We start from the raw sequence: 26,028 nt of genomic DNA, 5'->3' as shown, positions 1-26,028 counted from the left end.
CTTAGAGGCAAGTTTCTTACCAAACCAAGGAGCCGCTTCAGAAGTGGAACAGGTACGGAGACCTCCCGTCCAGCATCACTGGCACTGAGTGCTGCATGTGAGAAGCTCGAGCCAAGGACTGTAAAATAGTGTTCCGGCTCAGCTTCGGGAATATCATCCCATGACATACCTGCCAAACGCAGCCAAATACATCAAAATGAAACAATAGTGAAGAACACAGCCAAGTTTGTACAACTTTGGCATGCATATAATAATACTATATAATAATACTATATACTAATATATATATATATATATATACATATATATATATATATATATATATATATATATATATATATATATATATATATATATATATACACATGTCGAAAGATTTGTAGCTCAGGATTCATATTGTAAATGATAGCACACTGAGCAGTAAAATAATTAAAAATTCTTTATTAATATCCTGACATTTCAAGAACAAACTAGTTCTCTCCCTCAGAGGCGTTGAGTGTGGTGTTAACCGTTAAGTTCCGTTGGGGACGGTTCACGTGATGGATTGGTCCAAGTCCTTGCCAATCACAGGGCATCCCTGCATTCAAATGACTCTGCCATTTTTGACATTGTAATTGATTGCGTAGTTCTATGTAAGTGGGATGTAAGTCGATGCCAATCAATTACAACATCAAAAACGGCATCTCCGAGACCTAGACGCAGAGCTCTCTAACCTTTATGGGGAACAAATCCTCGAGGAGCAGCCCCAAATTTAATCAGATTTTCAATACAAGCTCAAGCAATTACAGGAGCAAAATCATTCCATTGGTGGTCGACCGTAAGTTGTACTTTTATGACCAAAAGCATAAATTAATTTATAAACCGAGTGTGATCCCCTACACGTTCACCATTCATAACCTGAGACTGTCAGTGACTGTGACATGTCAGTGTCATGTGACTGTCAGTGTGGACTTGAGTATTTTCCATAGGAGATTTGTCTAAATGTGTATACCGATTAAAAGGCAAAAAGAAATGCTAACATAAGAAAGCAAAGTAAACTAGAAAGAATCTCAAAATGCAAAGCCTGTACGCATGTGCTTTGTACTCGAAATAAACTTGATGGAAAGGACAGTTTTTTAAAAATGTACATTTTATTCATTTGTGTTCTCCATATTCTCATACTAAAGGTTTGTTGGAGATTTTGTAACAAAAGCTCAATTGGTAAAATGTTATGGCCTGGACAGAGCAACTCAAACTCGATGGTAAAAAAATAAAGAAACACGGAAGCGATTTTTTAAAATAAGGCGTCTCGTGCTTAACGCACTGTGGCGGGGCTGAAATAAAGGCTATTTGTAGTCACTATGAATTTGCCCTTTCACATTTTGACCCAATTTTTAATTATTTTCTCCATATTCTCTTAATAAAGGTTTGTTCAAAATTTAATGACAAAAGCTCAAATGGTTAAAAAAAAAAATAAGTACGAGACAGACACGAATGCAAAACGCCATCATCCGCTGCAGGTGGGAACGACATGCAAACCAACAAACCTTCCCAATACTGCAGAGTTGCGTAGCCTGGTGAACTCGGTATCTGACCAATTTTGTCAGGGCTCTGTTGAGAGGTATGAGAAAGAAGAGCATCAACTGGTCTTGAAGAGGAGAACAATTATGGAAAGTAAAAAATACTGTACCATTAAAATTCTATCCAAAATATATCAGCGCAATATCTCAAGTTACAATCCAACATTGGCAATGAAGGCAATAAGTCATCTTACTATAATTCACCAAATGTCCGTCTGTCTGTCTGTTCAAAGGTACGGTAAAAACTGCTGAACCGATCTCAACGATATTTTGGGTGGATAATCCTGGGATCTGCAAGAGTAAAATAGGCTATTTAGTTTTCCCAATTTCAACTTTAGTCTCCAGCATTCTCAGGTTTGGACTCACGCATAACATTCGCGTTCGCATAACGGTCATTGTGACGATGTTTTCATTGTGACGATGTTGTTTTCCCGGGTGCCGCACAAACGGCTGCACCGATCGCTGCACAACTGCACCGATCGGACTCGGTGACCTCGGACAAAGACCTTTTATAAGGACACGCGTTGAATCCCTGCTTGAGATAATTCTAACCCATTTCAACTGAAGGAAACACATATCGGGAGTACATACGACATAGCGATTGTGAACACGATTAGTTTAATCTCTACATGAGAGAATTCCACATAGCTATTTGGGCGGTGTATACACTAACGGATTGCTGTCTCCATCGATCTTGCCAAGGCCGTAACAGCTATCGGCTCAAAATCCTTTTAACAGTTGACTTGGAAGTTTTTACAATGAAGGAAACACGTATCGGGAGTACATACGACATCGGGAGGACTAACTGCATGCGTCTTCAGTATCAAGCTTAAATCTGTCATGGCGGATCTGAAGAGCGGAATGCTTGGAGAAGTGGTGGGCTACTTCGGCATGAAGGAGGATCATAAACGTGGACTCCCACACTGCCACATCCTGCTGATACTTGCTCCGCATGACGTTATTTTCCCGGGTGCCGCACAAACGGCTGCACCGATCGAGATTTAACGGATGTTTATATAAATCGTTTAAAAGAAAAAAAGCCTTCAATTTCTCATATTTAGCCTTTTCATTTGGGCCTCCCAATTGAAGCCCTGCCCATAGGGCGGGTACCGTTGCTAGTATTGATCAAAAGGTAATGTCAGAAAGTGAGTTTGGCAAATTACTCACTTCGGGCATTTTTGGAATCACAAGGATGACACAGCTGATTAAAGGGACACATTAAATTTTCAAATACAAATAAATTCGTTGGGTACATCTTCAAATTCATGTATTATATACGTTATTACAGTTCAAATCTATGAACGAACCCACATTCCTTTAATTTGACATTGTTTAGTGTTAATCACAGTTTATAATTCTGTTATCTAATAGTGCATGTGACCCCAGAAGCATCCGGACAACAGTTCATCCACCTGTGTCGTGAGCGCTACGCTGTTGACGTTGCGACGCAGCATGTCACTTGAGCAGCATGTCTGCAGAAGGGACGATGGCATGATGGCACGGAAATCGTGAAAAGATCGCCTCCTGATTCCCTCCAGCTCTGTGGCTTTATTCACGGTCTAATGGTTTAGAGGGCAGAAAAGGGTTATTGACAAAAATTCCTTTTTCATATGATGGGGATTGGGGAAGGGTGGGTGAAAGGAGGGTGAGGGGGTTTGGCACAGTCACCAGACCTGCACTTCACTGCACTTTTAAACACATGGTTGGCACTATACAGCCAATCAAGCTGGAGGAGAATATTCCACAAAAACAAATAGTCACCAAATAAGAATATAGTCCAATCGGAAGCTATTCTGAATCAAATATGAAAAGCATTATTACCTGTGCGAGATCTTTGGGGAAAAGGCACGAGAGGAAGGAATCATCCGAGGGGGAGCAGCGCCCAAATGCTCGACAGAAACCCAGCAAGCAGGGTACGACATAACAGCACACATAATCTGTGAAGAAGAAGAAGACCACTCCTTTGGCATCTTCAGATGCATAGGGCTGCCAAAGCAGTGGGCACAATCCTGGATGGGTCACCACTCCGACGCAGGACACTCGAATGGCTCATTCTTCCCAATAAGCTGGTACTCATTTTGCCGACCTCGGAAAGATGACAGGCTGAGTCAATCCACCAGGTGTTAATTAAACGGCATGATCGGGGCTTGAAATCACGACACCAATATCTCAAGCCAACCACCTTGACCATTAAGCCAACACTAGGCTTCATCTGGGAAGAAGAAGTGAGACCAAATCTTATGCAGCAAAAGTGATATAACATCTTCGTCTTCTTTAAAGGCCACAATAATTCCCACGTTCTTGTGCGGTTGGCCAGGGGGAGTTTTTGGCCCAAGTCTTTCACGAACCGGCTGGCCAGATCTGTCGCTCGACTAAATAGTTAGGAAAGAAATTTGTTCATGATGCCGGCGATAGCTCGCTTACTCTTTGCAAAGGACACCGTGGAATATTTAATGTCCACCAATTATAGGCGACAGACTGGATGCTCAGTTTAACGTCCATCGGAGGGATGGCACACGTATTGATGAACTACCCTGCCCGTGAAACACCGGGATGGCAGTTTATACCTCTTAACAACAATCAAACTGTTAATAGCTATTAAACATGGTTAAAAAATAAAACGAAGATTTAAAAAAAAAACACAATAATCGACATGCCACTCAAGCACACCTCTGACGTCACAAAAGATGAAAACCCCTCATGGGCAATCGCCAATCATTGCTCACCTTTATCATGGTTAAGGGGTGACTGGCATATTCCGCAAATGGCTTCCAAACTATGAAGGATTTCCTCTAAAATCTGTAAAAAGTAACAATGAAAAACAGTTCAAGAAATTTCCTCACCTATGTGCAATGACAAATGCCAGACCTTTTCATAAACAGGAAAATCAACCGTTGCTTAGCGACACAAATTATACAATGCACAAGCTGGTGATGCAAAGTCTCAAAGATACAACATTTGAATCTATTACATTTTTTCTGTTCACACTGAAACCGGAGGACTCCGTAAACTGCATGGATTATGCCTTCACAACATCACGCCTGGATCACTGTAACTCACCAATAGCAGGCTCACCTTCCTCTCTGAAGCCCTTTCAACATATTCAGATATTGACTGCCAGGCTCATATTTTAAGCTCGTAATTTTGATCCCACGAGTAATACCCACTCCCCCTGGGAATGAATTATGGTGGCAATACCCCCATCCCTCTAGCAGGTGTCAGTGGTGAAACCACTTGCACTCTTTCATGTGTACAAGCGAAATTCTCAAGTCGTCTCCCTACACAGTGGAGAGTCAAAGAGGGGGTGTTCTTGTTTTGCCCGTGACGTAACCCTGGGTATATTGAGGACTTATGCAACATTGGAATCTCCAGAGAGGAGGTGGATTTTCAGGAAATTAACAGGTTTCCAGCAGAGGAGGAAAGGGTAGGGGGACAAGGCTGCTCTCCTGCCCTTTAATACCTCCGCTCTCCCCAAGGCTGCTCTCCTGCCCTTTAATACCTCCGCTCTCCCCAAGGTTGCTCTCCTCCTGCCCTTTAATACCTCCGCTCTCCCCAAGGTTGCTCTCCTGCCCTTTAATACCTCCGCTCTCCCCAAGGCAGCACAAGTCACACGTATACCTCAAGAAATCCTCACCTGCTCAGGGCTCACATTCCCAAAGAAGAAATTGGTTGCCCACCTGCATCCATTAGTATTCGTATTCTCCTGATTGTGAAATCGTCTGTGTCCATTGTGTCATCCTCCTCCTCATGTCTTTCGAATGTGCTTCCCCATCCCTACCTCATGCGCTCACCCATGCACATAAACAATGTCCACACATGCCAATTCTTTCCCATTCCACTCCTCTCCTCTCCTGACCTGCCCATTGTTATTCAATTTCATTACTCCTTTCCTTCCTATGTATGTCTCGCCACCCCTTTTTCTCCCAAACACTTCGGTACTTTCTAAACCTGCTACCTTTTGTTGTTTAGCCTCACCATGGCCCGAGACCCAGGTAGAAAAATAAAAATAGGTTCCTGTGCAATGCTGACCTAATCACAGCTTCAATCTTCTGTAAGCACACAACGATCAAACAAACTGAATCAAATGGTAGTTCCCAACATGAGGATAACGACTTTTACTGATCGAACATTCCTGATTTGATGCACTGTGGAATTTTTTTCAACATGCACTGACTTAGAGGGGTTAAAGGGGTGCCCGGAACCACCATCGTGTTAGGACTGCTCGTCGTACTTCCCGTCTCGTTCAAACTAAACTCCTGGCCTAGCGTTCATTTATCTTTCTCACACACCATCTTTTGATTCTTTCTCCTTCCAAAAGGCCTGGCCTCATTGAGGACTACGTACTGCATGCCTGGAGCCTTTAAAGTTAAAAAAGGAACGAAATCCCGATTACGATTTACAAATTCCTCCCAAAATCCCATCTTTTGTCACTTTTTCTTAATTTTAACTTTCCTGATGTTTTCCTTCTTAACGAATTGCTTTAAGATTCCACTTCTAAATGAAAAGCACGACATAGATAGAGAGATTATATTGTTACGGTTTTTAGAACCTTCACTAGTAAATTTTAGTAAATGCTTCCCTTATAAATGATCCCCTGTAAATATCCCCATAAATTGGCTTTATTAAAGATCGCACACTAGTTAGTCCATGTACAACACGTAGAGAACCATAGGACCTCTCTGTAGTTATTTCATTATTATGTGTTTCAGTTAAGGATCTGTTCCCAATAGTTGAATCTGCGTTGCATTAATCAAATAAGATAGGCCCCTTTCAATTTCCCCAATCATCTCCGCAGTAACAGTAGGATAGCGTTCGCTGCCGTTGCCTTGGGCTGTTTTGCTGGCACCAAGCCGCCATTACACACGTGGTTTCAAGCCGAGGAAGAAGGGGCGGAACCACAAGAACAAGGTGTGGCACGTCGACTCGTCGTCAGAGGTGGAGTCAGCGAGCCCTTACCGGCCAACCAGCGCCGAGGTGAGCCAACCGGTAGGCGTGTCATCGGAGCCGGCGGCTTGATTCCTACACGGACAATAAAAGCGGCTGCGAGGGACTGCTTCAGGAGACGAGTGAGAGGGTACAGATGAGTGAGAGGTATGAGTACGTCAAGAGATCAAAGAGAGGCGAGCTGAGTGCGAAGGATCGGGAGGCAGAAGAGTGGGTCCGCTGACATTACGCCATCCATCCACGTTGTCAGCCCGCGTGAAACGAATACGTGCAGCTGCCGCCGGGTTTCGCCTCGAGCCCGGAGCATGGACTGGAGCCAACCTCGACGCTGCGCACCGGCCCGGACCTTCGACGCCTACCATCTGCCTGGACCCTTCTCCTCCTTCCAGCCATTCCCTGTCGTGTGAGTCTGTTTGTTTGTCCGGGGTTATAATACAAGACTGCTTAAGGCTGCCCTGTGTCCTGTTTCTTCTTCTTCACTGTACATTCCCTTTCGTTTCTTCTTTGGTTTTGGTTTTGTATATAATTAATAAATATCTGGTATTCCTTTACTTTGGTTTCTTCTTTCCCCCGATCGCTTTAGTCCCTTCTTCCCATTGAATACCTGTGGCACGATTTTGGCCAAACGCTTTATAGTCGGGGTTAGTCTCTTGCTAACGGCCCGAGTCGCAGCTCGCTTCGCTCGGCACAATCCAATCACGCTGCGGCCCGGGTGGGAGTATTTCCTCGCTTACGGCCGGTGGTAGTACTTAGGTATTAAGACAAATTGGGCTTACAACCCTACTTACCATCGACCGGAAGTGACGTCATACCCCCAGGACCGGTCGGACGGCCAGCTTAACAGGACAAGTGGATTAACCCCCCCCCCCCCCCTTGCTAACGGGAGTGCCGTCCCCCGGATCCGTAACAATATTTTGCATTTGCCTCAACATTACTAAAGGAAAATATTGCTAAAGTCATATCAAATTCATATTCACTTGCATCGTATTTATGCAAATTCAATACAACTGTCCCTATCACAGCGTAAGTACCGGTCAATAACAAATAATATAGCTAAGGTACCAGCATATACTATGCCATACCCTTTTCAAAATTTATCACAGGATCTGTTTGTATCAAGGTGCAAGCAGACAGACAACAATCTGTTGCTGTGCAGCAACAGCATGGCAGTTTGTAGTCATATCCTATTCAATCAAAAATCACACTCAGGCCTTGATTTGAGGCCTAAACCTCGATGTGAGGCCTAAACATTGATGTGAGGCCTAAACTTTCACACCAATGAGACTATAACTGCGAATAACTGAACACGTTGCTTCATTATTTTTTGAAATTCTACAAATGACGTTCTTTGGAAAATGTACAATTAAAAATAAACTAACCTATCCCCAAAAATAGAAACAAAAAAAGATGGAAAACTGGAGGATGTTCCTCTTGGTCCAATGCCTCACAACTTCATCATATGGGCGGTTAGAGTGGCTGATACAGTGCAAAAGACTCACTATGCAAGCGAGCTGTACCTGTTCGCGAAGGGTTTGTTCCCTTTGTGCAACATCAAACATCAAGGTGACCAAACAGAACACAAAATTCTCAGCCACAGGAAGTCTCTCTGGAAACGAGGAAGAACAATAAGCATTCGTCACAGAAAATAAATTACATTTCTCGAAAAGGATTATATTGCATAGCTTAAGGAGAAAGGCACATGCAAATATTTATTCAAATGAGGGGGGGGGGGGGGGGAAGAGAAGGGGAGGGGAGAGAAGGGCGGGGGGGGGGGGGGGAAGAGAAGGGGGTGGGATAACTTCATCCTGAATGATAATACCCCTGGGGCCCTGGCCCTGGGCGCTCACCTGGTAGAATAAAGCAGTATACTACACCGACTAAAAGTATCTCAAACAGTATCACGGTATTTTAAACCAATTTCAATAGCTGCTAGGAGACAGGGCAGCATGTAGAAGCATACTAACGTAATCTTAAGACTTCAAACAAACAAACAAACAAAAAGTACCTATTTTGGGGGTAATCCCCAACCCCCCACCCCTGTAAACCATTTACACCCCGATTTTTCTTAATGCATTGAACGTTGGTGCATCGCGGATGATGAAGCTTTTGATCAAGTTCCATCGAAATTTTCTGTGTCGTTTCGGAGAAGAGAGCAAATACCTATTTTGGGGGGTCAACCCCTCCCCTGTAGACCCACTTGATGAGCGCAGATTTTGATGCGGTCGTACACCTCCGTTCGGCATCACATGTGAAGCCTGTAGCCAAGTTTCACCAAAATGGTGTTTCATTCAAGCGATAATGACTGAAGTGTTTATGGACGTACTTACTCACTGACTCACTGACCTACGGACACTGCTCAATCGCATCAACTCACCATACTAAAGTCCAAGTGAGATAATAATTGAAGTACTCCACTGTATTACACAATATGATGGTTGAACCCCCATAAAAATGTTTTTACAACAGACTCCATAGAGATGCCTTGCTGTGGCTGTTCCAGAGCCGTGACATTTTAAAAAGTGATGTTAGGGTGAAGGTAACGGCCCCGGGTCCGGGAAACAGCCCCGGGTCCGGGAAACGGCCCCGGGTACGGGAAACGGCCCCGGGTCCGGGAAACGGCCCCGGGTCGGGGCAACAGCCCCGGGTCGGGGTAACAGCCCCGGGTCGGGGTAACAGCCATGGGCCTCGAAGAAACCCTGTGGAAGTTGCAAGGACTGGGCCAGGAGAGAGGAACAGCCAAATGATTATCCAGGAGCCATAAAGGCGTGGCTGCACCATATTGATGGATGCATTCATCCTGCAGTGTACCAAATAGGCCGATCAAATCAAGTACTTACTCTGAGAAGCGACATCAGGCGTGACCACTGATAAGATAAAAATTATTTAAGGTACAGGGAGGTGTTGCCTCCAAAGCAAAAACAAAACTCATTAACTTTTGGAAGACTGTAGTGAGAACAGGTAAAAACCACCTTTATAGGCCATTTTTCGCTGCAAAGCGGGGGTTGGCCTTTTTCGGGGACCGTGGTTGTTGTTGTTTTTTGGTCCCCTTTATGTTTTACGGCCGGATGCCCTTCCTGACGCCAACCCTTTTTGCCGCCTTTAACGACAAACAGGGAATTACCAGTGAACCGGTACTCAATTAGCCGACCTCGGAAGGACGACAGGCCGAGTCAACCCCCCTGGCGTTAATTCAGCGATCGACCGGGATTCGAACCCAGGATCCTCGGATCCTAAGCCGGCACCCTAGCCGCTAGCCCAACACCAGTGAGAACAGGTAACGAAGCTTAAATGTGATCGCAGGTTTACGTGTACCCCATTGGTCATCCAAAGCTTGGTAGAAGAGTATTCACAAATGAAGGGAATGAAAACAAAGATTACTTTTTTTTATTCGAGTCACCTTTCTCTTTCTTTTCTCCATAGTCTTCAATCCACTGAGCCCTGGGAAGAGCTTCCAGAAGCTGAAGCAAGTATGGGACCAGTAGATCCTTGTACTAAAACAAAAATATGTAAAAAATATATATATATTTAAAAAAAGATTATAACAATTTTAAAATAGAACCCAAAAACATCCTGCGGCCCTCCATGAGCCTTCGGGCCCCGTATAGTACGACTCGGGCAAACACTGTGCTGTTGTTATGGAGTTTTGTTCAAAATCCCAAATCACGAAGACAAAGTGTTCACTACAAGGGAAACGGTAAATTCACAATCCTGCTGCATGGTCATTAGTTCCCTCTGCGAATCCCATCCTAAACCAACTCGCACCCATTTTCACAGCTATAGTAACATGGAGAAGGTGAAACCTGCAAGTTTGACTCCACCAGGAAGATGCCCAAAGCGACGACCGCATCACGTCTGCGCTGATCCAGTTCGAGGACTCTGGGTTGCGTAGCAGGACACATGCAGAGCAGCTTCTGCACCTAAACGAGGGAAGGAAACACATTGTGATACCTACTATTTTTTCACCATGGTGATTCACCACGTGAACACGTCATTGGCACAATATGTGGAGTTCAAGAAGGAAGACAGTCTCGTGCACAGATATAAATCACACACAATGCCGAGATACCACTCACCTCAATATTCCAAGAGGACACAGGTGTTTGAAAGCTTTATTATTTCCTTTCCCAGAGGAGACCATCGGTTTGCTCTCCGTCCGTCTCACAGACGACTCCACTAACCTCGTTACATTTTGTCCGTGCTGGCTCCACTCTATCCTGGATCTCTGCTTCACAATCTCCTCTTTCCTTTAGCGTTGAACCAAGGTATCTGAATTTGTCCACTTGCGACAGCTCTCCACCCCTTGTATCTACTATCCTGACCCTCCACACACCAGTCTCAGCACACACCATGACCTGATGTCTTTCTAACGTTACCTTTCAATCTCTACCTCTGTAAGCTCTCTTGCCATTCCAGCACTCTGCTCTGTAGCTCTTCCTTCGACTCTGCTGTTATGATGAAGTCGTCTGTGAAAAGGAGCTCCCACAGTTCTCTATCTGTGATGTCACTCAGCACGTCCATCACTGTTATAAAAAGGAAGGAACTTTGTGCTGACCCTGGTCTACTGGTCTAGACCAACCTACCCTCTAAAATATTGCGAGTCCCGTTCACTGTCATGACCATGGTGTCGGATCCACCATTTACCTTCATGACCATGGTGTCGGATCCACCATTTACCTTCATGACCATGGTGTCGGATCCACCATTTACCTTCATGACCATGGTGTCGGATCCACCATTTACCTTCATGACCATGGTGTCGGATCCACCATTTACCTTCATGACCATGGTGTCGGATCCACCATTTACCTTCATGACCATGGTGTCGGCTCCACCATTTACCTTCATGACCATGGTGTCGGATCCACCATTTACCTTCATGACCATGGTGTCGGCTCCACCATTTACCTTCATGACCATGGTGTCGGATCCACCATTTACCTTCATGACCATGGTGTCGGCTCCACCATTTACCTTCATGACCATGGTGTCGGCTCCACCATTTACCTTCATGACCATGGTGTCGGCTCCACCATTTACCCTCATGACCATGGTGTCAGCTCCACCATTTACCTTCATGACCATGGTGTCGGCTCCACCATTTACCTTCATGACCATGGTGTCACCTCCACCATTTACCTTCATGACCATGGTGTCGGCTCCACCATTTACCTTCATGACCATGGTGTCGGCTCCACCATTTACCTTCATGACCATGGTGTCAGCTCCACCATTTACCTTGATGACCATGGTGTCGGCTCCACCATTTACCTTCATCATGATCATAACATTCCAACTTGGTTCTCGATGTGCAAATAACCTTTATGTAGAGGGGTAGGGGTAGTGCAGGGGTGCGGGGTGCGGGGTGCAGGAGCGAGGTTATAAAGATGATGAACAAACATCAAATGGTTTTCAGTTTGTCTGTCCCTCAATCTATCACTTTGTAAAAAAAAATCTGTGGACGTTCATTCATTCAATTATTGTACATATGGGGCGATTAAAAATGTCTACGAATAAGAAACTCACAATATTCCTCCAAGGCTATGGGATGGTCAGTCTGGTGTTCCCATTGCCAAGGACCCAGGTTCAAATCACTTGTACAGTACGTAGACAAATGTCCATGTGATTCACTTACAAAGCACATTGATGTCTATGCTAATGCCTCTATCCTCTCTTGTGGAATATGTAGACAAATGTCAAGTCAGTCAATGTATGCGTCCGTCAAGTCAGTCAGTGTCTGCGTCCGTCAAGTCAGTCAGTGTCTGCATCCGTCAAGTCAGTCAGTGTCTGCGTCCGTCAAGTCAGTCAGAGTCTGCGTCCGTCAAGTCAGTCAGTGTCTGCGTCCGTCAAGTCAGTCAGTGTCTGCGTCCGTCAAGTCAGTCAGTGTCTGCGTCCGTCAAGTCAGTCAGTGTCTGCGTCCGTCAAGTCAGTCAGTGTCTGCGTCCGTCAAGTCAGTCAGTGTCTGCGTCCGTCAAGTCAGTCAGTGTCTGCGTCCGTCAAGTCAGTCAGTGTCTGCGTCCGTCAAGTCAGTCGATGTCTGCGTCCGTCAAGTCAGTCGATGTCTGCGTCCGTCAAGTCAGTCAATGTCTGCGTCCGTCAAGTCAGTCAATGTCTGCGTCCGTCAAGTCAGTCAATCAATGTCTGCGTCCGTCAAGTCAGTCAATCAATGTCTGCGTCCGTCAAGTCAGTCAATCAATGTCTGCGTCCGTCAAGTCAGTCAATCAATGTCTGCGTCCGTCAAGTCAGTCAATCAATGTCTGCGTCCGTCAAGTCAGTCGATGTCTGCGTCCGTCAAGTCAGTCGATGTCTGCGTCCGTCAAGTCAGTCGATGTCTGCGTCCGTCAAGTCAGTCGATGTCTGCGTCCGTCAAGTCAGTCGATGTCTGCGTCCGTCAAGTCAGTCGATGTCTGCGTCCGTCAAGTCAGTCGATGTCTGCGTCCGTCAAGTCAGTCGATGTCTGCGTCCGTCAAGTCAGTCGATGTCTGCGTCCGTCAAGTCAGTCGATGTCTGCGTCCGTCAAGTCAGTCGATGTCTGCGTCCGTCAAGTCAGTCGATGTCTGCGTCCGTCAAGTCAGTCGATGTCTGCGTCCGTCAAGTCAGTCGATGTCTGCGTCCGTCAAGTCAGTCGATGTCTGCGTCCGTCAAGTCAGTCGATGTCTGCGTCCGTCAAGTCAGTCGATGTCTGCGTCCGTCAAGTCAGTCGATGTCTGCGTCCGTCAAGTCAGTCGATGTCTGCGTCCGTCAAGTCAGTCGATGTCTGCGTCCGTCAAGTCAGTCGATGTCTGCGTCCGTCAAGTCAGTCGATGTCTGCGTCCGTCAAGTCAGTCGATGTCTGCGTCCGTCAAGTCAGTCGATGTCTGCGTCCGTCAAGTCAGTCGATGTCTGCGTCCGTCAAGTCAGTCGATGTCTGCGTCCGTCAAGTCAGTCAATGTCTGCGTCCGTCAAGTCAGTCAATGTCTGCGTCAGTCAAGTCAGTCAATGTCTGCGTCCGTCAAGTCAGTCAATGTCTGCGTCCGTCAAGTCAGTCAATGTCTGCGTCCGTCAAGTCAGTCAATGGCTGCGTCCGTCACGTCAGTCAATGTCTGCGTCCGTCAAGTCAGTCAAGGTCTGCGTCCGTCAAGTCAGTCAATGTCTGCGTCCGTCAAGTCAGTCAATGTCTGCGTCCGTCAAGTCAGTCAATGTCTGCGTCCGTCAAGTCAGTCAATGTCTGCGTCCGTCAAGTCAGTCAATGTCTGCGTCCGTCAAGTCAGTCAATGTCTGCGTCCGTCAAGTCAGTCAATGTCTGCGTCCGTCAAGTCAGTCAATGTCTGCGTCCGTCAAGTCAGTCAATGTCTGCGTCCGTCAAGTCAGTCAATGTCTGCGTCCGTCAAGTCAGTCAATGTCTGCGTCCGTCAAGTCAGTCAATGTCTGCGTCCGTCAAGTCAGTCAATGTCTGCGTCCGTCAAGTCAGTCAATGTCTGCGTCCGTCAAGTCAGTCAATGTCTGCGTCCGTCAAGTCAGTCAATGTCTGCGTCCGTCAAGTCAGTCAATGTCTGCGTCCGTCAAGTCAGTCAATGTCTGCGTCCGTCAAGTCAGTCAATGTCTGCGTCCGTCAAGTCAGTCAATGTCTGCGTCCGTCAAGTCAGTCAATGTCTGCGTCCGTCAAGTCAGTCAATGTCTGCGTCCGTCAAGTCAGTCAATGTCTGCGTCCGTCAAGTCAGTCAATGTCTGCGTCCGTCAAGTCAGTCAATGTCTGCGTCCGTCAAGTCAGTCAATGTCTGCGTCCGTCAAGTCAGTCAATGTCTGCGTCCGTCAAGTCAGTCAATGTCTGCGTCCGTCAAGTCAGTCAATGTCTGCGTCCGTCAAGTCAGTCAATGTCTGCGTCCGTGAAGTCAGTCAATGTCTGCGTCCGTGAAGTCAGTCAATGTCTGCGTCCGTCAAGTCAGTCAATGTCTGCGTCCGTCAAGTCAGTCAATGTCTGCGTCCGTCAAGTCAGTCAATGTCTGCGTCCGTCAAGTCAGTCAATGTCTGCGTCCGTCAAGTCAATCAATGTCTGCGTCCGTCAAGTCAGTCAATGTCTGCGTCCGTCAAGTCAGTCAATGTCTGCGTCCATCAAGTCAATCAATGTCTGCGTCCGTCAAGTCAGTCAATGTCTGCGTCCGTCAAGTCAGTCAATGTCTGCGTCCGTCAAGTCAGTCAATGTCTGCATCCGTCAAGTCAGTCAATGTCTGCGTCCGTCAATGTCTGTGTCCGTCAAGTCAGTCAATGTCTGCGTCCGTCGTCAGTCAATGTCTGCGTCCGTCAAGTCAGTCAATGTCTGCGTCCGTCAAGTCAGTCAATGTCTGCGTCCGTCAAGTCAGTGAATGTCTGCGTCCGTCAAGTCAGTCAATGTCTGCGTCCGTCAAGTCAGTCAATGTCTGCGTCCGTCAAGCCAGTCAGTGTGTGCGTCCTTCAAGCCAGTCAGTGTGTGCGTCCTTCAAGCCAGTCAGTGTGTGCGTCCTTCAAGCCAGTCAGTGTGTGCGTCCTTCAAGCCAGTCAGTGTGTGCGTCCTTCAAGCCAGTCGGGGTCTGCGTCCTTCAAGCCAGTCAGGGTCTGCGTCCTTCAAGCCAGTTAGTGTGTGCGTTCTTCAAGCCAGTCAGTGTGTGCGTCCTTCAAGCCAGTCAGTGTGTGCGTCCTTCAAGCCAGTCAGGGTCTGCGTCCTTCAAGCCAGTCAGGGTCTGCGTCCTTCAAGCCAGTCAGGGTCTGCGTCCTTCAAGCCAGTCAGGGTCTGCGTCATTCAAGCCAGTCAGGGTCTGCGTCCTTCAAGCCAGTCATAGTCTGCGTCCTTCAAGCCAGTGAGGGTCTGCGTCCTTCAAGCCAGTCATAGTCTGCGTCCTTCAAGCCAGTCATAGTCTGCGTCCTTCAAGCCAGTCATAGTCTGCGTCCTTCAAGCCAGTCATAGTCTGCGTCCTTCAAGCCAGTCATAGTCTGCGTCCTTCAAGCCAGTGAGGGTCTGCGTCCTTCAAGCCAGTCAGTGTGTGCGTCCTTCAAGCCAGTCAGTGTGTGCGTCCTTCAAGCCAGTCAGTGTGTGCGTCCTTCAAGCCAGTGATAGTCTGCGTCCGTCAAGCCAGTCAGTGTGTGCGTCCATCGTCGGAGTGCGTTTGCAGCCGCGCCATAACAACACCCCCCATTCAGGTAACACACACACACACCTGGTGCAGTGGTGCAGGATTCTGTGAGGCCAAGGCGCGGGCGAGGTTGAGCGCCGTCCGCAGGAAGAAGCCATATCCGCGCTGCACCGCGGCCATATCCGTCAGTAGAAGTACGTTACCACTTCCGTACGTGCCGCACGCTGTGAACGACGTGATGACATCACGATAATCCCACCCCAAGCGCAGTCGCGTCATGCCGCACGCGTGGATGGACGTGTTCTGGATCGGGTTGGTGTAGCCGGTTGGTGACCAGCTCGGTGGGATTTCTGGGCGGATTTTCCCATCAGGATCTGCTTCTTTAGGAAGTTCCATTGGGTCTTGTAAATTGAATTTGAAAAAGAAATGGAAAACAATTCATTTGAAACCTGGTGTATGGCTTTATCTTTATTATGATAAGTTACAGAACAAGTACTGTTTTTACTGTAGGCCAATCATGTGCATGGGACAGGATGACCGAGAGACCAATTAGGTGTGCGACGTCAACGATTGCACGTACTTTGTGAAGAGTAGGCGAGCTATCACCGGCACCCGAAACGAATTACAAATTCCCGCCATAACCTACAGGGGGCGCTGCATCAGCGGCACAGACACGACCCGCCCGTAGCCAGCATCGCCGTAAACCGGTAACCACGTGATGCACCCGGAACGAAGGTGCTTTGCCTAATTGCCTGCGAAAGGTGTGAGCGAGTCAACGAAGCTGCAATTGAAGTGACGTGTAATATCGAAACGTTTGTCCTAAAAGAGGAAATTGCTATCACAGCCACTAAATCATTGTGTTATCACCAAGAAGCGCCCTCCATGAGTTCCCCACCACCAGGTAGAGCGATTGCCCAATCGTGGGTGGGCATGTGCCACCCAACACCCAACAAGCATAAACCACCCAACAGGACACCAGTACGTACTGTGCAGTGCATTGCCCTTTTCGTTTCTTCTCGCTTTATTGTGTGGTCGAGTGTTTTCGGTCACAGAATGATGTAATATTTTGTGATTTCCGCTTGTCTAAATAGACATACACACACACACACACACACACACACACACACACACACTCATATACACTGACACACACACAAACACACACACAGACAGGCAGCCACACACAGACATACACACACACAGACACACACGTACACACACACGTACACACACACACACATACACACACATACACACACACAGGCACACACACAGACACAGGCATACACACACACACACACACACACGTACACACGTACACACACACACACACACACACACACACATATACACACACACACACACACAGAGACAAACACTCACACACACATATACACAGACACACACACACAGACAGGCAGCCACACACAGACATACACACACACACGTACACACACACACACACACATACACACACAGACACTGGCATACATACACAGAGACAGGCACAAACACACAGACACACACACACACAGAGATAGGCACGCACACAGAGACACAGGCACACACACACAGAGACAGGCACACAAGCACACACACACACACATGCACATACACACACACACAGACACAGGCACACACAGAGACAGGCACACACAGAGACACACACACACACATGCACACACACACAGAGATAGGCATGCACACACACACACACACACACACACACACACACACACACACACACAAGTGATTACAAAACCCTATCATCTGCTGTGCAAGGGACGGGCTGACTAGATATCTGCGATCACAAAGCAATCGCCAAGGATAAACCTGGGGGAAACACCCTTGGTGATCGCCCTCAACTTAGCATCATTATTTCATGATTCAATGATGGCCATATCGTCTTGGGACCACCATATGACCTTGACATTCACCATTTAGGGATAGAATGTAAATAAAGATTCCCCCCTTTTCTACATCGACAATCTATCCATAAAACCCAACATCATGAAAATCAGAGGGAAATTATTATGGAAGTTTTGATCAAAAATGTGTTTTTTGTTAATTATGTCACAATCCGAAAAAAGTAGGTCAAGGACACGAATCAAATATCAGGACCACAACTTCAGTGCAGGTACACTATTATGAGGTACACTACCTTGGAAGGCCAAGCGGTCATTGAGATTCCACGTTGGCAAAACTGAGTGATGACAAAAAGCGTGTTTTTTTTTCAGACCGTCATTTGTCCTTTAGCGGAGGTGTATGATGTGATTTAAGCGTAAATACGCCTTGCTCTAGGGTCTAGGCTATCTGGAGAGGGAAATTTCATTCCGATTGGACAAACCGTAGTCAAATTGTGAGAGAAATGTTAAAATGGCTATAATTGGGTCATGACATTAAAAATTAGGTCAAGGTCAAAACAATGATCTTCCGACATACTTTGTATTTCCATCATCGATGCAAAATTTCATTCATTCAGTCCCAGCCGGCTCCGAGATAAAACTTGGACATTGGCAGAAAGAAAAGAGAGAAAACCTAAATGGTGGTTTAATACTGCTATGGGTGCAAGACCTTGACCTTTGACCTGGAGGGGTATGATGTAAATTAAGGTTAAATGCGACTTTCCATAAACTATCTAGAGTACAATTTCGTTCTGATCAAACAAACTTTCGTCAAAAAATGATAAAATGACTACAATTATGTCATGACCTTTAAAATTAGGACACGACCTTTAAAATTAGGGCATGACCTTTAAAATGGGGTCAAAGTCAAAAATTACGTTGACCCCACATACTTTTTATTCATATTATCGATGCAATATTTCATTCTGAAAGTCCCAGCTGGCTCCGAGATAAAACTTGGACATTGGCAGAAAAAAAAAGAGAGAAAACCTAAATGATAGTTTAATACTGTTATGGGTGCAAGACCTTGACCTTTGACCTGGAGGGGTATGATGTAAATTAAGGTTAAATGCGACTTTCCATAAACTATCTAGAGTACAATTTCGTTCCGATCAAACAAACTTTCGTCAAAAAATGATAAAATGACTACAATTATGTCATGACCTTTAAAATTAGATCATGACCTTTAAAATAGGTCATGACCTTTCCAATTAGGTCATGCCCTTTGCAATTAGGTCAATGTCAAAAATTACGTCGACCCGCATACTTTTTATTCATTTTTATCGATGGAATATTTCATTCTGAAAGTGCCAGCCGGCTCCGAGATAAAACTTGGACATTGGCAGAAAAAAAAAAGAGAAAACCTAAATGATAGTTTAATACTGTTATGGGTGCAAGACCTTGACCTTTGACCTGGAGGGGCATGATGTAAATTAAGATTAAATGCGACTTCCCATAAACTATCTAGAGTACAATTTCGTTCCGATCAAACAAACTTTCGTCAAAAAATGATAAAATGACTACAATTATGTCATGACCTTTAAAATTAGGACACTACCTTTAAAATAGGTCATGGCCTTTAAAATTAGGTCGTGTCCTTTGAAATTAGGTCAAGGTCAAAAATTATGTCGGCCCCGCATACTTTTTATTTATATTATCGATGCAATATTTCATTCTGAAAGTGTTTCCCTCAGAAAACACCTCAGAGATTGATACTGTTTGGAAATTTGGAATGTCGAAAGTGCAGGAAGATTTTTTTTAAATGCTGGTTTAGGACTCCTGGGGGTCTCGGAAATTCTGTGGTACCATTAAAAACAAACAAACCCTACAACAGTAATAAGTGTACCCCTATGGATGAATACATATGGGATATGACATTTGAACCTGGGTGACCCCATAATATGAACCAAGGGTTCAGATGACAACTATATTAGGTCAAACCCAAGTTCATTAAATATGAATTAAACCAAATTATGTCTTTCATTCACAAATAGAACGCAAAGCTTTTTCCACAACTTATGCTCTTAATCGGTACTCGCATTCACCAAACCACTCAAATTGGCATCTTTACATCCAAACCTTCTGATGACGTCACGGTTCTCCAAGACGAATCCATCCTTTGCCCCTGTAGACAAGCCAGTTTCACTTTCCAAACGATTCCGGATGTTTTTCAATCTACTTTATGTCAGCTGTCCAATCTTTTCACCATCGATATCACGTTTTGTTTTTTTTAAAGAACCAATAACACGACCAAAGCTTCGACACTTGAAGCCACCACTCAGTAAAATGTATTTAGTGTGTGCTCTTGTAGTCAATTGAGTCTTGTGATAGTAACTGGGTGGTGACATTTTTTGTTTTTTTTGTTTGTTTTTTGTATACTGAATCGAGGCTCGTGAAAGAGCTAACATTTATTTCACAAACAAATCAACCAGACAAACAAAATATATAAAAAGAGGGAGCTGGGAGACAAGCTGGGAGACTGGGAGACAAGATGGGGAGAGAAGGGGAAGCACACAAATACAACACCTCAGAGCAGGGAGAAGCGCGGGAGGGAGAGGGCCTGGGGGGAGGAGGCGTGGGAAGGGGGGGGGGAGAGGTATAAAACACAAGGACACCAAGGACTTCCAGGACAGAAGTTGGTATTTCAAAAAAGTGTAGGATTTGGGGTTAAATTAGCGGGGGTAGAAAAGATCAAGGTTTTGGATGGGGGAAGATAAGAGATGGTGGTGAACAGCTGTTTTAAAGACTTGGAGGGTGGAGTGGGATTGAAAAGAGTGGGGGAGTTTTTTCCAGAGGTGGGAGAAAAGAGGAATGAAGGAGTGAAGGTGAGCAGAAAATTTTGATTTTGGCAGTTTAACCATAAGAGGGTTGCAGGCAGATCTTGTGCGACCTGCAGGGATATTTGGGGGACAGGGCCCAGAGAGAGCTGGGGGAGCAAGGCCGGAGAGGAGTCGGTAGAAGACGGAAAGACCACCAACCTGCCTGCGGTGAGTGGGTGAGAGGCCCTTGGAGTTAGCTTCATCGCGGGAGATTCCAATGATTCTGAACGCTTTGGTTTCAACAGCGTGAAGGCGAGCTAGGTGTGAGGCAGGAGCACCAGCCCAGAGGGGAGAGCAGTATTCCATTGAGCTGCGGATGAAAGCCTTATATGTGTTGAGGAGCTCAGGTGTCCCAAGGAAGGACTTCGCACGACGGAGGATGCCCAGTTGGCGACTGGCTTTGCAGGCCAGCTTGGAAATGTGGTTTTTCCAGGAAAGATCATGGCAGATAGTGAGACCCAAAAGCTTGAGTGACAGAACTTCTTGGAGAGGATTATTCAGAAAGTGGATGGGCGGGTTTTCCAGTCGGTCTTTTCGGAGAGACATCGTAAGAGTGTGAGATTTGTCAGGATTGAAAGACATGTTGCACTTGTTTGCCCAGTCTGTGATTTTGTCCAGGTCTGCAGAGAGTGAGGAGGCTGCAGACTGCTGATCTGAGGGATGAAGAATGGAGCGACAAAGAGTGGAGTCATCAGCAAAGAGATAGAGAGGATTTTCAAGAGAGTCAGAGAGATCATTGATAAAGACCAGAAAAAGCACAGGGCCCAGAACACTGCCTTGGGGAACTCCAGCCTGAACAGGAAGAGGAGATGAGAGAAACCCATTCAGGGCCACACGTTGACTACGACCAGAGAGGAAGTCCGCCAGTCACTGATGACATGATAAACAAAAGGATACAACAACAACAACAACAACAACATGCATTTTAAGGCCATGTTCCCTGCTAGAGCGGGGGTTAGCCTTGCGGTCCCCATGACAATCTTCTCCATTTTGCCCTATTTTCTGCATCTCTCCTTGTTAACCCCCTTGCCCGCATTTCTTCTTCCACCATCTTTAGCCAAGTCTTTCTCGGTCTTCCCCGTCCTCTACTTCCTTCTACATTAACTTCCATCACTCTTCTCAACCAGTCACTTTCATCCTTCCTCAATACATGACCAAACCATCTCAACCTGTTCCTCTTCACAGCATCAATCACAGGCAATATTCCCATCATCTTTCGCAATTCATCATTTGTCTTCCTCTCTCCCAACAATACTCCGCACATCCATCGAACCATTCGCATTTCCACCCCTTCCAGCCTTCGTTGCTGCTCTACATTCATTACCCATGTCTCGCTCCCATAAATCATAACACTTCTCACACATGCAGCATACACCTTTCCCTTCAGCTTCAGCGACACTCTCCTCCTCATCAGCACGCCACTCAGTTCCCGAAACTTCTTCCATGCACATCTCACTCGAGCAACCGTTGCCGAGTCTGATCCACCTTCTCCATTCAGCATGTCTCCGAGGTAGCAAAATGTTTTCACACCTTCCAGCTTCACGCCGTCTCCAAGATCCAACTCAACATTTCCTCCATCTGCAGCTCCCTCTGTGCACAGCTTACATTTGAATGTAGCTGCCACACTGGTTAATGACCCTCTCAGACCACTACATTTTTGATGAACCCACTCAGCACACATTGTACATTGAATGGAGTTCACTCCGACACCCTTCCTGCACACAGCACACGGCCACTTCCCAGTTCTTTCCACCTCACCACATGCTTTACCACTTGCCATCACCTTTGTCTTTCCGATATTCACCTTCAGACCTTTTGTCTCCATACATTCCTTCCACTTGTTCATCTTTTCCTTCAGTCCATCCATACTTTCCGCAATCAACACCAGATCATCTGCATACAACAACTCCCACGGTAAACCCTCCTTTACGGTCTGAGCCAGCACCTCCATCACAGCTACAAATAGTAGTGGACTTAGTACCGACCCCTGATGCACTCCCACCTTCACCTCAAACTCACCACTGTTCCCGTCCTTCGTCCTTACAGCTGTGCGTGCTCTTTTGTACATTGCCATCACTACTCTGATCAACCATTCCTCCACTCCTAACTTCCTCAATGCCCATGTCAATACTTTGCGTGGAACCCTATCGAATGCTTTCTCCAGATCAACAAACCCAAAAAACAACTTCTTCCTCTTATCCATGTACTTCTCCTGCAACTGCCTCACAATGAAAAGCGCATCTGTCGTTCCTCTTCCTGGCAGATAAGAAGATAAGCAAACAAAAGGAGATAAAAAGACATAAAAGGTATTACTGTGGTTTATAACTGTAATATGTTATTCTATAGGGTAAAAGGATGGCCTAGGCCCTATAGAGGTATGCATACTCTCCTCGAAGCCATCCAACCTGGGTTTGAATTCCGACGCAGCTATAAACTGTTACCCCGATGTTTCACAGATTATGGTGATTCATCAATCCCGAGGATAGACCTTAAACTGGGCGTCCCATCCACCGGCATTAGTTTCCCCTCATAGCAAAGGGAAAAGCAGGGTTAAGAAATTGGTTCACTTTGTCTATCTGTCTGTCTACAGACATCAGTTTATGATTGAGGAATAACGTAATTTCAATTGAATGTTTTATTTTGAACACTAATCGGAACATGAATCAAAAGACCAGTTTAGCAGAACTTTGGCTCTGAATGCGTCCCGATTGTTCATGCACAGAGACGAGTGAGACAATATTTTTTAGCCGCGTCGCAGACGCTGCTCATAGAGTGCCCTCTGCTGTTGTTGTTGTTCTTCTTGTTCTTCTTCTTGTTCTTGCAGAGAAGACAAAACCTCAAAGCTCCACCCATTCTGGGAACCATAGCTCCACCCATTGTGGGAGAGCCTTCATATAAACAAATATCCACCATTTTATTAACTCGCATAGCTTTGAGGCCTGTTTTGTAGGCCCGTGGTGTCTTCCTCTCTCACACAGTTTTATTTCAAATCAAATTCGATATATCATTTCATTTTTCACAGTCGCTAACATAGTTTTAGACTCGGTTGAAAAAAAACGGGAAGAAAATCCGATGAAAGTTGCCCTTTATAGAACGAAATGAATTCTCAAAGGCCTGTAACTTCAAGTCCATTGAGATATTTTTTTTTTAAATCGCAGCATGGTCAGTCATACACCGCCCGAAATAAGAGACGGGAAAATGCCGAGATATATATATATATTTTGTTTAAATCGCGGCATGGTCAGTCATACACCGCCCGAAATAACAGACGGGAAAATGCCGAGATATATTTAAAATTCGTCCATTTGATGACAATCGTCACGATGAAATATTTAATTTATACGTCGTCACAATAATGTGGAGAGAGGAGCATAGCTTCGTTCACGTGTCGCCACACACGGGAAATTGCCGAGATATATTTTTTTTAAATCGCGGCATGGTCAGTCATACACCGCCTGAAATAACAGACGGGAAAATGCCGAGATATATTAAAAATTCGTCGCCACACACGGGAAATTGCCGAGATATATTCTCACTTTGCACAAAAATAACATCAAGTAATCGAATCAATAGGAATGTCCTGTGCCTATAACATCGACGTTATAGGCACAGCTGCATCTAGGCATTGTGTAACATCGACGCGGCTTTTGTTTTAATTAAAACTTTTTGTAGTTGTTTTTACTTCGTCTGCATGTCTGGCAGATATCATTCCAAACAGGAAATTTACTGTTTTTAAGGACGTTATAAAGGACACAAACAACAGGCACAAAGAGCTCACGTTATGTGTAAAATAAAGTGGTGTAAAAGACGCTGCGTCAACGGCGGTGAAATTCCGGAATTTATTTTTCTATAATCTTTATTTTATTTCAATTGAAAATATACTTGGACACTGTAGAGTGCAGAGCACAAATTCTTTGGAGTCTATGTTTGGGTGCTTTTTCCAAACATTTCATTGTGGGTCTAGGGAATGACGGTGGAGTGATCATGTGAATGAATAAAACATTGGCAGAGCACAAATATAGTCCAGGGCGTGTTCGAACGAGGACAACTTTGAAGAAAGTCCACAAAATAAAAGGTCATGTTACCTTTACTGCAAGGGGATGTAACGCGGTGCTTTGTGGACTCAAAATGCAATCCTTCATCACAATTATCTCACTGATCTGTCTGTCTATCGCGTCAATGCTCAGATGACTGTGATTAATTCACTAATTCACTCTGCTGGTTACATCATGACCAGAGTGTGATTCATTCACTAATTCACTCTTCTGGTTACATCATGACCAGACTGTGATTCATTCACTAATTCGCTCTGCTGGTTACATCATGACCAGAGTGTGATTCATTCACTAATTCACTCTTCTGGTTACATCATGACCAGACTGTGATTCATTCACTAATTCGCTCTGCTGGTTACATCATGACCAGAGTGTGATTCATTCACTAATTCACTCTTCTGGTTACATCATGACCAAAGTGTGATTCATTCACTAATTCACTCTGCTGGTTACATCATGACCAGAGTGATTCATTCACTAATTCACTCTTCTGGTTACATCCTGACCAGACTGTGATTCATTCACGAATTCGCTCTGCTGGTTACATCATGACCAGACGATGATTCATTCACGAATTCGCTCTGCTGGTTACATCATGACCAGAGTGTGATTCATTCACTAATTCACTCTGCTGGTTACATCATGACCAGAGTGTGATTCATTCACGAATTCGCTCTGCTGGTTACATCATGACCAAAGTGTGATTCATTCACTAATTCACTCTGCTGGTTACATCATGACCAGACTGTGATTCATTCACTAACTCACTCTGCTGGTTACATCATGACCAGACTATGATTCATTCACGAATTCACTCTGCTGGTTACATCATGACCAGACTATGATTCATTCACTAACTCACTCTGCTGGTTACATCATGACCAGACTATGATTCATTCACGAATTCACTCTGCTGGTTACATCATGACCACACTATGATTCATTCACGAATTCGCTCTGCTGGTTACATCATGACCAGACTAAGATTCATTCACGAATTCACTCTGCTGGTTACATCATGACCAGACTATGATTCATTCACTAACTCACTCTGCTGGTTACATCATGACCAGACTATGATTCATTCACGAATTCACTCTGCTGGTTACATCATGACCAGAGTGTGATTCATTCACTAACTCACTCTGCTGGTTACATCATGACCAGACTATGATTCATTCACTAACTCACTCTGCTGGTTACATCATGACCAGACTATGATTCATTCACTAACTCACTCTGCTGGTTACATCATGACCAGACTATGATTCATTCACGAATTCACTCTGCTGGTTACATCATGACCACACTATGATTCATTCACTAACTCACTCTGCTGGTTACATCATGACCAGAGTGTGACTCATTCACGAATTCACTCTGCTGGTTACATCATGACCAGAGTGTGATTCATTCACTAACTCACTCTGCTGGTTACATCATGACCAGACTATGATTCATTCACGAATTCACTCTGCTGGTTACATCATGACCAGACTATGATTCATTCACGAATTCACTCTGTTGGTTACATCATGACCAGACTGTGATTCATTCACTAACTCACTCTGCTGGTTACATCCTGACCAGACTATGATTCATTCATTAACTCACTCTGCTGGTTACATCATGACCAGACTATGATTCATTCACTAACTCACTCT

The 26,028-nt window shown here is 45.3% G+C and overlaps 1 protein-coding gene across 1 annotated transcript in view; it reads right to left on the bottom strand.

The window, feature by feature from the left end:
- PI4KA (phosphatidylinositol 4-kinase alpha) overlaps positions 1–15,836 on the bottom strand; it is a 261,370-nt gene extending 245,534 nt beyond the window's left edge. Inside the window, exons 1-9 of the mRNA XM_068135196.2 lie at positions 15,671–15,836; positions 10,304–10,420; positions 9,901–9,994; positions 8,021–8,109; positions 4,286–4,358; positions 3,381–3,496; positions 2,972–3,118; positions 1,527–1,590; positions 21–169 (exon numbers count right to left, since the gene is read on the bottom strand). Coding sequence (XP_067991297.2) covers positions 21–169; positions 1,527–1,590; positions 2,972–3,118; positions 3,381–3,496; positions 4,286–4,358; positions 8,021–8,109; positions 9,901–9,994; positions 10,304–10,420; positions 15,671–15,766 — 945 coding nt within the window. The 5' untranslated portion in view covers positions 15,767–15,836. The remainder of the gene's footprint in view (positions 1–20; positions 170–1,526; positions 1,591–2,971; positions 3,119–3,380; positions 3,497–4,285; positions 4,359–8,020; positions 8,110–9,900; positions 9,995–10,303; positions 10,421–15,670) is intronic.
- Between the last annotated feature and the right edge of the window lie 10,192 nt (positions 15,837–26,028).

The sequence above is a fragment of the Myxine glutinosa genome, chromosome 14 (genome assembly GCF_964187855.1).
Source record: "Myxine glutinosa chromosome 14, kmMyxGlut1.1, whole genome shotgun sequence".
NCBI lineage: Eukaryota > Metazoa > Chordata > Myxini > Myxiniformes > Myxinidae > Myxine > Myxine glutinosa.
The sequence above is the reverse complement of the archived record's forward strand: the minus strand, read 5'-3'. Positions and strand labels throughout refer to the sequence as shown.